The 11,910-nt window shown below is 47.2% G+C and overlaps 2 protein-coding genes across 3 annotated transcripts in view; both read left to right on the top strand.

The window, feature by feature from the left end:
* The window catches only part of LOC119276440 (vacuolar protein sorting-associated protein 25-like), a 9,617-nt gene extending 1,027 nt beyond the window's left edge, over nt 1-8,590 (top strand). For both annotated transcript variants that reach the window (XM_037557491.1, XM_037557490.1), the window contains exons 3-7: nt 5,911-6,050; nt 6,301-6,354; nt 6,485-6,573; nt 6,675-6,744; nt 8,233-8,590. In XM_037557491.1, the coding sequence (XP_037413388.1) occupies nt 5,911-6,050; nt 6,301-6,354; nt 6,485-6,573; nt 6,675-6,744; nt 8,233-8,354 (475 nt within the window). In that variant the 3' untranslated portion in view covers nt 8,355-8,590. The remainder of the gene's footprint in view (nt 1-5,910; nt 6,051-6,300; nt 6,355-6,484; nt 6,574-6,674; nt 6,745-8,232) is intronic.
* Nucleotides 8,591-10,634: 2,044 nt separating this feature from the next.
* The window catches only part of LOC119276439 (ubiquitin-conjugating enzyme E2 5A), an 8,688-nt gene continuing 7,412 nt past the window's right edge, over nt 10,635-11,910 (top strand). Inside the window, exons 1-2 of the mRNA XM_037557489.1 lie at nt 10,635-10,792; nt 10,894-10,982. Coding sequence (XP_037413386.1) covers nt 10,913-10,982 — 70 coding nt within the window. The 5' untranslated portion in view covers nt 10,635-10,792; nt 10,894-10,912. The remainder of the gene's footprint in view (nt 10,793-10,893; nt 10,983-11,910) is intronic.

Here is an 11,910-nt window from a genome sequence, read left to right as displayed (position 1 = left end):
CTTAATCAGTGCCTAGTAACAAAGTTGTGCAGTTAACTTCAGCTCCAAGTACTATATGGTAGTAATGAAATTGCTTTCCTCGGTTCCAAAATACTCCCTCCCTTCACAAATATAGGATGTTCTAACTTTTTTCTGAATATGATGTATATAGACACAATTTAGTGTGTTTGTTCTCATTTCAGTCCGTATGTTGTCCATATTGGAATATCCAAAACATCTTATATTTGTGAACGGAGGGAGTATTAGTTACCACTTACCAGTACTATGGAGTAATTTGTTTGGCAATGGTTTACTGTGCAAATTGTACAAAAAAGTGGTTCGTGATTTTTGTCTATACCCTGCCCTTTTGTAACAGTTAAACTTATTTATTCCTACTTCGGATATACTCCTTCCGTTCCAAAATAATTAATTTCTAGGTTTCTCTTAAGTCGAACATCTTTAAGTTTGACCATGTCTATTAAAATATGCAAACATCCAAAACACCAAATTAGTTTTATTAGATATTTTCATATTATATATATTTGATGTTGTAGATGCCAATATATTTTCTATATGCATGGTCAGACACTCAGACTTAAAGAAGTTTGACTTAGGACAAACCTAGAACCTCAAATATTTTGGTACTGAGGGAGTATCATATAATCATGTGAGTACATTGTAAATCATGTAATATTTCTTTGATCTCTTATCCCTTGTTTTATTCTGAGCTAGCTTGTCAATAAGGTATAAAATGACATTTTATAGATTCAAAATGAAAAACACGGGGTGGTTAATGTTATTGTGTAAGTGAAGAATGAATATGTAAGCAGGATTTGTAGATCAGGATCACTAAAGGAATTATGTTAGTAAGCTTAAGCACTTGTTTCTTCAGAGAATCTGCCGTTGGTTAAAACTCAAATGTCTCTACGACAACAACAAAGCCTTTCATCCCAAACAAGTTGGGGTAGGCTAGAAGTGAAACCCATAAGATCTCGCGACAAACTCATGGCTCTGGCACATGGATAGCAAGCTTCCACGCACCCCTGTCCATAGCTAGTTCTTTGGTGATACTCCAATCCTTCAGGTTTCTCTTAACGGACTCTTCCCGTGTCAAATTCGGTCTACCCCAACCTCTCTTGACATTCTCCGCATGCTTTAGTCGTCCGCTATGCACTGGAGCTTCTGGAGGCCTACGCTGAATATGCCCAAACCATCTCAGACGATGTTGGACAAGCTTCTCTTCAATTGGTCTCTCTTTGCAAATTTCTACTTCATAGCATCCCCAAAAGTATAACATGGTATTTGGTTCAGAGTGTCTAAGCCTATCTATTTTGATATGTGATGTTAAGATCTTGCATCTTTCTTTCATATCCCAACAATGTGTGTAGCAGTTGAAGCATTTCCTTGCTTTACTAATTCTTGTTAGAGTTATATATATAGCCATGTAACCTTTTGTATTTACCCTATTGTATAAGGGGTTTCCTGCATATATTCCACACCTGTACATGTATATATACTGGCATATGGCCTCCTGGAAATACAAGTTGCTTTCCTAACATGGTATCAGAGCCTTAGGTTTTTTTTTATTCGCATGCGCAACTCGTGCTCCCGATCCAATCTCCGAGCGGCGGCCGTCCTTCTCCGAGCGGCGCTGCTCTCTCCTCATCGAGCGCCCAGGCCGGCTGCTTCTGCCCTCGAGTTCGCCCGCCAACTCGTGTTGCCCGATCCGGCCTCTACTGTATTTGAGATGTGGACTCGGCTTCGTCAGCGCTATCCGCCCTTTGGTGATGCTTTATGCCTGTCTGTGGTTCGTCAGGAGCATGCTCTTTAGCAGGGTGACTCCATAGTTGATGAGTTCTATGCACAGAGTTCTGCTATATGGCGTCAGCTTGATTCTCTCCGCACTGCTGGTTGTCGTACTTGTCAGTGTTGCCAGGCTGTGCGGGCTGATTTGGAGTTTCATCGTGTCTACGAGTTCTTGTCTCGACTCCGTAAGGAGTTTGAGCCCCGGCACGCTCAGTTGTTTGCTCGTGGTCGTATTTCCCTCATGGAGGCGCTTTCTGAGATTCGTGCTGAGGAGACTCGCCTCCGTGGCGCTGGTTTACTTAAGGTTTCCTCTGTGCTTGCTGCTCGAGTTCCTTCTATGCCGCCTGCTGCACCGACTCCTTCCCGCTCGAGTGCTTCGCCGCTCTTGCCTACTCCTACGGGCGGCCAGGGTCGGTCTCGTCCTCACTGCGGCTACTGCAATATGGATGGTCACGTTGAGTCTCAGTGCTTCCATAAGAAGAAACACCTGCGTAAGGCGCGATCATCAGCTTCAGGGACTTCTTCTTCTACTTCGACATCTTCAGCCACCGCCTTGACTTACAGGATATTTTGCGACTTAAGCGTCTGCTTGCCGCTTCAGGTTCTCCTTCGACGGGTACTGCAGGTTCTGTGACTGATGCTTCCTGCACTGAGCAACCACCCTCTACACAGTCAGGTAACTCCGGAGCTTCTTTTCATATGTCTTCTCATTCTTCAAATTTGTCCTCTCTTAAATCACTTGATTTTCCTGTTCATGTACTCACTGCTGATGGTACTCCTCTTTCTGTTGCTAGTCGAGGCAATCTTACCACACCTTCTTACTCTATTCCTGATGTTGCTCATGTTCCTCGACTTACCATGAATCTTTTTTCTGCCGGTCAACTTACTGATTCTGGTTGTCGCGTCATCCTTGACGTTGACTCTTGTTCTGTTCAGGATTGTCAAACATACACTTTGGTTGGGGCTGGCCCTCGCCGCCGTGACTCTCAGGGTCTTTGGGAGCTAGACTGGCTTCATGTTCCTTTTGCTGCCACCACTATCGCCAGTCCATCCGCTTCTGTCACTTCAGCTACCGGCTCCTTCCAGCAGTGGCATCATCGACTTGGTCATCTTTGTGGGTCTCGCTTGTCGTCATTAGTTTGTCGAGGTCTTCTGGGGTCTGTCTCAGGAGATGTCTCTTTAGAGTGTTAGGGCTGTAGACTAGGAAAACAGATTCAGTTACCTTACCCTACTAGTGAGTCGGTGTCTCAGCGTCCTTTTGATTTAGTCCATTCTGATGTATGGGGTCCGGCTCCCTTTGCTTCGAAAGGGGGCCATCGATACTATATTATTTTCATAGATGATTTCTCTCGTTACACTTGGCCTTATTTTATGACTTCTCGCGGTGAGATTCTTTCCATCTATAAGCGTTTTGCTGCCATGGTTCACACTCAGTTCTCTTCGCCTATTCGTGTGTTCCGTGCTGACTCCGCTGGCGAGTATATTTCCAAGATGTTGCGTGGTGTTCTTGCTGAGCAAGGCACTCTTCCTCAGTTCTCTTGTCCTGGTGCTCATGCTCAGAATGGCGTGGCTGAGCGAAAGCATCGCCACCTTGAGACGGCTCGTGCGTTGATGATCGCCGCTTCTCTTCCACCTCATTTTTGGGCCGAGGCTGTATTCACCTCCACCTATCTCATCAACCTTCAGTCGTCCGCTGCTCTCCAAGGTGGTGTTCCTTTCGAGCGTCTCTTTGATCGTTCTCTTGATTATTCGACGCTTCGCTTGTTTGGTTGTGTTTGCTATGTTCTTCTTGCCCCTCGCGAACGCACCAAACTGACCGTTCAGTCTATTGAGTGTGTTTTCTTAGGCTATAGTGATGAGCATAAGGGCTATCGTTGTTGGGATCCTATCGGTCGTCGGATGCGTATTTCTCGGGATGTGACTTTTGATGAGTCTCGTCCCTTCTACCCGCGTCCATCTTCCTCGACCTTTTCAGTGCAGGATATCTCTTTCCTCACTTTTCCCGACACACCTATCACTCCAGTTGAGCCCTTGTCTCCGTCCTGTTCACTCTACTTCTCCACCTCTTGCTGGTTTGTCGCCACCATCTCCCACGGTTTCCTCACCTCGCATGTCCCCGGATTCTGCACCTTCATCCCCGGTGATTTCTTCGTCTCCACCTCCTGATTCTACCTCGGCTATTCCTCCTCGTACTCTTCCATCTTTTCCTCAGTATTACACTCGTCGTTCACGTAATGTGGATGTGTCTGCTGACGTGCCGTCCTCCTCGTCTCAGCCTACCTATGGCTTGCGTCCTTGTCCGCTTCCGCCTGTCGATCGCCTTGGTTTTTCAACCGCCGGTGCTGCTGTTCTTGAGCCGACTTCTTATTGTGAGGCTGTTGTTCATCTTGAATGGCAATTTGCGATGGCAGAGGAGATTGCTGCTCTTGAACGCACTGGTACATGGGATCTTGTTTCTCTTCCTCCAGGTGTCCGTCCCATCACTTGTAAGTGGGTCTACAAGGTTAAGACTCGCTCCGATGGTTCTCTTGAGCGTTACAAAGCTCGTCTTGTGGCTCGTGGCTTTCAGTAGGAGCATGGTCGTGATTACGATGAGACCTTTGCTCCCGTGGCCCATATGACCACTATTCGTACACTTCTTGTCGTGGCCTCTGCACGCCATTGGTCTGTATCTCAGCTTGATGTTAAGAATGCCCTTCTTAACGGTGAGCTGTGTGAGGAGGTATACATGCAGCCACCACCTGGGTATTCTGTTCCTGATGGCATGGTATGTCATCTTCGTCGCTCTGTCTATGGCCTTAAGCAAGCCCCCCGCGCCTGGTTTGAGCGTTTTGCCTCTGTGGTGACTGCCGCTGCTTTTTTAGCGAGTGCTCATGATCCGACATTGTTTGTCCACCTTTCTCCTCGTGGTCGGACTCTTCTTCTTCTCTATGTTGATGACATGATCATAACTGGCGACAACCCCGAGTATATTGCCTTTGTAAAGGCCCGTCTTAGTGAGCAGTTTCTTATGTCCGATCTTGGACCTCTTCGCTACTTTCTTGGGATTGAAGTCTCTTCTGCCTTTGATGGCTTTTTTATATCTTAGGAAAAGTATATACATGATCTTCTTGCTCGTGCTGCTTTTACCAATGAGCGCATTGTTGAGACTCCCATGGAGCTCAATGTTCACCTCCGTGATACTGACGGTGACCCCTTGCCTGACCCGACGCGTTATCGTCATCTTGTTGGGAGTCTTGTCTATCTAGCTGTCACTCGTCCGGATATCTCTTATCCGGTTCATATTCTGAGTCAGTTTGTCTCCGCTCCCACTTCGGTTCACTATAGTCACCTCCTTCGTGTTCTCCGATATCTTCGGGGCACGATCTCTCACCGTCTATTCTTCCTCGCTCCAGTTCTTTACAGCTTCAGGCCTATTCGGATGCTACGTGGGCTAGTGATCCCTCCGATCGCCGTTCACTTTCTGCTTACTGTGTTTTTCTTGGTGGTTCTCTCATTGCCTGGAAGATGAAGAAACAGACTGCAGTTTCCAGTTCGATTGCAGAGGCTGAGTTACGAGCTATAGCTCTTTTGACGGCAGAGGTGACTTGGTTACGGTGGTTACTTCAGGATTTTGGTGTTTCTGTTACTACACCTACTCTGCTCTTATCTGACAGTACAGGTGCTATTAGCATTGCGCGCGATCCTGTGAAGCATGAGCTCACCAAGCATATTGGTGTTGATGCTTTCTATGTGCGCGCTGGTGTGCAGGATCAGGTTATTACTCTTCAGTATGTGCCTTCCGAGTTACAGTTGGCGGATTTTCTGACGAAGGCCCAGACTAGAGCGCAGTGTTGTTAATCCACCATGAGTTTGAGGAGCGGTGTTAAGAGTTATATATATAGCCATGTAACCTTTCGTATTTACCCTATTGTATAAGGGGTTTCCTGCATATATTCCACACCTGTACATGTATGGCCTCCTGGAAATACAAGTTGCTTTCCTAACAATTCTTACATTTGTTTGAGTAATGTAAGTGAACTTTTGTGTATGTTATCTTAAAACCAACTCTGAAAAGTTCTGTTAAACACTAATTTTGATATGTACATGGACTGATAATAATATCATGACAACATTTGTTCCCAGTTTGCAGCCTGTGAGAGAAACACGTGAAAAGCAAGTGCAGCTATGGAAAGAGCTGATACTTGATTACTGTAGAAGTCAAAAGATGTATATAATCTCCCTGGAAGAAGATTTTCCGTTGTTCTCCAATCCAAAGATTGAGAGTAAGCCGTATTTGTCTGAACCTTGTGTTTTGACTACTACTCTTCTGCAATTCAGCAAAAAATATGTCTTACTGTGTTGAAAGTGTTACGACATAGTGATCTGGCATGATGGTAATGTGTTCCTAAGGCCTACTATGGAGCCTTTTGAGCATGCCGGACTAGTGTATACATGAACATTTTATTCACTCGACGAGTTTACAATGCATTTGTACATTCCTATTGACGTTGCACTGAACTTGCATGCTTTCAGGATCTCTAAGCTATGAAGCAAAGGAAGTGTTCCTTGCAGCTCTTGTTAGTGAAGGTTTATTCTGCACAACATTAAATCTTTTAGTTATTGTTGTAGCTGTGTGTAGTTTTGTTTTTCTAGGTAATGGATGCCTTTATTACCCCTGGCCTGTGTGCAACTACTTGAAGCCAAGTTCAAACTGCAGGGCGTGCAGAGTGGATTGACAAAAGTCACAAGAAGTGTCTCATTCTTTGGCTGCGGATTCAAGATTGGGCTAACTACATACTAGACTTTGTAAGACTTTGTATTCTATTAAACACGTGTCTTTCGAAGCTATCAATTTATCAATGAGTAGTGGCAGTGACTTGATATTTATCTCTGTGTTATGCTTGTAGGTAAAGGAAAATGGGTTGGAAGTAACAACAATTGAAGATATACGCTCTGGAATTGAAACGCATGGGACCGGTAAGCATACCAAACTTCATGGTGATGAGATTAGATTTTCCATTGAGAACTGAGCGCTAGCTCGGTTGGCTTGGAGCTTATGGTGTAATGCCACCCACTCGCGTTCGATCCGCGGAAGGCTCATTTCTATCTAAACGAACACACAGTTAATGGAGGGGATTCTCCCCCCTTTAGCCAACAAGATTAGATTTTCCATTTTCAATATTTCCGTCAGGCTAAGCCAGGCCCGGGCCAGAAGCAGGTGCAGCCTGTGCGCCCGCACAGGGCCCCAACTTTACAGGGGCCCCGAATTTCGAAGCAACCCATAAGCCCGTTAAGCACGCCAACATCACAGACTCACAGCAGAAAACAGGCCAAAGGCCGACCGCTCAGAAAAGAGTTTACGTTAATTTCTCAAAAAAAAAGTATACATTTATTCACCACTATTGGGATTCGAACTGGCGATATCTCGCTGTAAGAAACTTGCGGCGACCTAGTAGACAGTTGAAACTTTGCGTTAGAGGTTGAAATCAAAAGGCATTTATTACACTACTGTGATTTCTATATAAGCTACCCAACTGTAGGCTTCCTGCCATTTGTGAAAATATTTTTTCAAAATACCTCATTTAGTTGATGCTTGGAGGCATTTTTATTTAATGGATCCATACATCCCAAAATGCCTTAGTTCCAATCATTTGACGTATAATGAGAAAACATCTTTGAATTTTTAGTCATACTAAAAAAGAATTAATATTAGGGCAATTGAGGAGAATAACTCCCCCCAAAAAAAGGGAAAACACCTCAAAATACCATTTATGCACGTAGCTGAACGGTGACTCAATTAGGTGCCATAAGTGAAACAGATGTTTTTCTATAGCAAGGTAGGCCCGTCTTAGAGTTTGGCACAGGGCCCCTGATTTTGCCGGCCCGGCCCTGGGCTAAGCTTATTTTCTTGCTTCGAAGCAATTTGTGGTAGAAACGGTAAAATACATGTAGGATTTAAACTTAGCTAGCTGTTGGATACATATTTCCATGTTTACCCAACTTGTCATGTGGGCTTGGTATTACAGTGGGCACAAGCCTCAGGAGGAGAGCCGTCTGGCTAAGCCTAGGCTGATAAGTTCTTTTTTCTTGATTCCCTAAGTTGGTTAGTTTGGATAAGAATCTATTGGAATTGTGCAGTTACACTTTTCCTTTTAGGAGTGGCTATTCTATAACGCTAGGGATAATCTGTGTTATATATGATGAATGAATAAACCAGAGGTTATCCTCCGAAAACCCTATTCCAGCTGCTATCACGCCATGATGCAACCTCCCCTGCACAGCTACGCTCTCCGGAGCTTAGGCCGTGACATAAGTTGGTGCTGGTGCCTCGTGAGTAATGCATAGGCCATAATTCGCAAAAAAGAAAAGAAAAGTAATACATAGGCCATGCCCCTTGCTCATAATAAAAGTTCTGTTAGTATTGTGGCTAGTTTGAATCATTCTATCCTGTGGCGTCTGTTGCAGAACTTGCGGGAATTGATCGTGGGGTCCTCATGCGAGCTTTGAGGCTGCTGGAACAAAAGGGAAAGGCAGTTATCTTTAAGGGCAGTTCAGCAGACGATGAAGGCGTCAAATTTTCTGTTTAAACTTTGTGTACTAGCCCCCAACTAACAGATGAATAATATCGATCGGTGTCCTTGAACATGATACACCCCTTCTACCCGTACACTGATCACATCCTTCCGCTGTATTTATCGGCATCATTCAAACCTCGGTATTTATTTGCCGTATTCATATTTCCCAGACTGTTGTAATTAGCCTTCTATTCATCTTCAGCATATATACCTATAAAACTGCATGTTGTGTGTCTCATAAGGCTCAACTAGTGTCTCAGCATATGTTCAGAAGCAAGGGTTGTTTGATAGTATATGGCTTGTTAGAAATGGAAGGAATTTGAACAGGAAAAGTAAGCTTATCAAGAAAGCACGCTTCATGTGGAAGAAAGGAACGCATTGTAGAAATTAATGTCTGTTTCTTGCACATTGCAGTTCAATTCCCGCAGATCCTTGTGACGCACGTAAATACGTATTCCCTCCGTCCGAAAATTCTTGTCATCAAAATGGATAAAAAAGAATGTATCTAGAACGACAAGTATTTTCGAACGGAGGGAGTACCTGTTTTGAACCGTTTCTCCTCTCTCATCTCACACCAGAACCTTCATTGAACCGTGCTGTTAGCAGAGAGTAGCTTTCTTGCGTTAGCGTTAGCATCACTATCAGAGCATCTCCAACAGACGCCGAACGCGGCGCGCGCAAAAAACATATTTAGCGCGCGCACATCGCTTGGTTTGGCGCTGTGCCCGCTCCAGCAGCCGCGCTGAAATGCAGCGCGCGCGCCGCTCCAGCAGCGCGCTAAAATGCAGCGCGCGCGACTAGAAATTTATGCATTTTTGAAAGTAGATTCTTTTAAAAAAATTAGATAGATTGCATAGATTAAACAATACAAAGGTATTTTACATCCGAAACATAGATTGCATAAAATAAAAACGACAAACGATAAACATAGATTGCATTAACAAAAAAAACTACTCTAAGTCGCCATCATCATCACCACTATCATCCTCGGCGGTGTCGTCCGAGGTAGTTAGCCAGATGTCCAGCCACCGCTCATCGTTCGGCATGAAGAACGACCGCCCACCTGCTGCAACGAGGTCGGACTGCGCATTCGCCAACGCCTTCCGCCGACGCCTGTCCAACCGCGACGCGCGGCGCCTTCGCGTGTCCTCCTCGCGGCGCCTTGCCCAGTAGGCCTGCTCGTAGGCGACGTCCTCCGGGTGGCGCTGGCGCCAGTCCGCCATGACCCGCTCGTCCTCCTGGGCGACGAGGAGGCGGCGTTGCCGCTCAGCATGCTCCGCACGGTCTTCCGCCGTGTTCAGACGAGGCAGAGGGGCGAGGTTGATCGCTTGCTTGAGCGTGTACACATCTTGGAAGTTCATCTGGCCGTGTGGCCGGCCTAGGCGCCACGCCGCCGCGTCGTACGCGCGGGCGGCCTGTCGCGCCGTCCCGTACGTGCCGAGGGCGAGCCGGAGTTCGCCGGAGCGTATCTCCGCGGTGTAGCTGCCGTTGGGCCGCAGGCGGACGCCGCGGTAGCTGGACGCTCCTCGGCGGCGCGGCGGCATGGCGGCGCGTCGGTGGCGGGGCGCTGGAGCGGCGCGCGGCAGAGAGGGAGAGGAAGAGGGGAAGAGATGTGTGTGGAGAAGGCGCGTGGCGCGCGCAGCTTTTATAGGCGCGCGCGAAGCGACGCGCCAAATCTTGCGCCCGAGCTGGCGCCTTTTCGCGCGTGCGCAAACGGTTCCGGCGCGCACTTGTTTTCCGCGGCCGCTGGAGCGCGGCAAACCGTTCCGCGCGTGCTAAAAGCTGGGTTTACAGCGCGCGCATTTGGGCCATCTGTTGGAGATGCTCTCAGCTGTGAGGCAATCAGCCACCCAAACAAAAGCCGGGTTCCACTCATGTCCACTTGGACTGCATGAATTGGATTCTCTCGCCCCGTCACTGACATGTAGGCCACGAGGAATCAATTAGTCGGCAGGGCCTCCCACCAGAATCTGTAGATTCTTTATTTTTCAAATTCACGGTTATTATATCCCAGGAGGGAACGCGGCTGCCTTTCCGTCAGTTTCACTCCACGTCAGTTCTCTCCATCCATTAATTTATTGGCGTTGATAGAAGAAAAGAAGGGAGAATATAACCCTGTTCATCAGCAGCCACTAATACGAAAGGGGGTCAGTGCAAGTGCAGCGGATGGATGGATGGGGCATTTGATCTGATCAGCCATGGCACCGCACCACTAAAAAGTAAGCAGGCAGGTCCCAACCGCATTGAAGGACGATTCGACGGAAACGAATAAATAAAACCAGCACGCAAACCTGCATCAAGACAGACAGCGAGCAAAGGGAGGGAGGCCCATTTACATATATAGCCCTGCTGCTCCTGGCCCCTTTCCCCAGTTCCATCCCATTATTGGTTCTTGCGAGGAGGGGGGCGGAGAAGCGGAAGCAGGAGGCAGAGAGGAGATCAGGCCAGAGGTTTGTTCCGTTCCAGTTCCTCTTTGTGATGTGTGCTAACCTGTTCATGGCAGCAGATTTGATGGTTTCTCTCTTCTTCTGGCTCTTGGGGGTGAAAACAGGAGGGCGAGGGAGGGCGCGATGGCGTCCAAGAGGATACAGAAGGAGCTCAAGGATCTGCAGAAGGATCCCCCCACCTCATGCAGCGCAGGTCTTGCTCCTTTCTCGCTTTGCTTGCTTCTTTTGGCCTGGATTTCTGCGCTTCCTTCCAGGACATGCATGACATGACCTTGTGTCAAGAGTCAGATTTTTGTGCATATGCTATGCTTCGGAATGACTTGCTGTGCACATGCTCGCGTCTTCCATGAAACTTTACCGGCTGGGAAAGAATGCTTTGCTTGCCAGCTGTTTGGTGTGACGCTGTATGCTCTGCTTGCCCCAAAAGGGGACGGACAGAAGGTGCGATGTGTGCTTGGAGTTCTTGGTGAAAACTACCCGTGAACTTGGGACTTTCTTTTTCTTTTTTTGCGGGGAACATGATTCTGGACTTGGATCAATGAGAGTATGAACTGACATGTGGCCTCTTAAACTTGCGTCACATGCAAAGGCTGCCTGCAATGAGAGCCTTATCTCGATTGTTAGGTATCAGTCTAACCAGCCGGGTTCAATTCCTAGAATTGACAGGTGATGCACAAGGGTTTCGACCAAGCTTAATGTGTGGCCACTCATCAAGCTAAAATCTTGGTACTCACAAATAATATGTTTGAGGACCGTGCTTGATATGTGGTGAGACTACACTTCAAGATAAAAATCTTGGTACTCATACTAAAAAGGGTGTGTGCATCCCTAGTTGGTGCAGAGGCCGAGAAGTGAAATTCTCTCCACAAATTAAGGTTTCCGGAGGATCGGGCCAAAAAGCCTTCTCTCTTCTCTTGTCGCCCCCGGCGATTGTTGTTGCGTGGCAGCACAGTAGCCTGCAGCCGGTTTGGCGGCTGTGTTCTTGCTCGATGTGGCATCGTCTGATGGCGCCGCAGGAGTTGGGCGATGGGGCGGCGGCCTCCGTGGTTAAGTGGATGACGTGCTGGTTGGGTCTTGCAGTGGTGACGGCCTCCATGAGGCTGACGGCGATATGGGACGCT

Source organism: Triticum dicoccoides, chromosome 3B (genome assembly GCF_002162155.2).
Source record: "Triticum dicoccoides isolate Atlit2015 ecotype Zavitan chromosome 3B, WEW_v2.0, whole genome shotgun sequence".
NCBI lineage: Eukaryota > Viridiplantae > Streptophyta > Magnoliopsida > Poales > Poaceae > Triticum > Triticum dicoccoides.
This window is presented reverse-complemented; position numbering and strand designations above follow the sequence as displayed.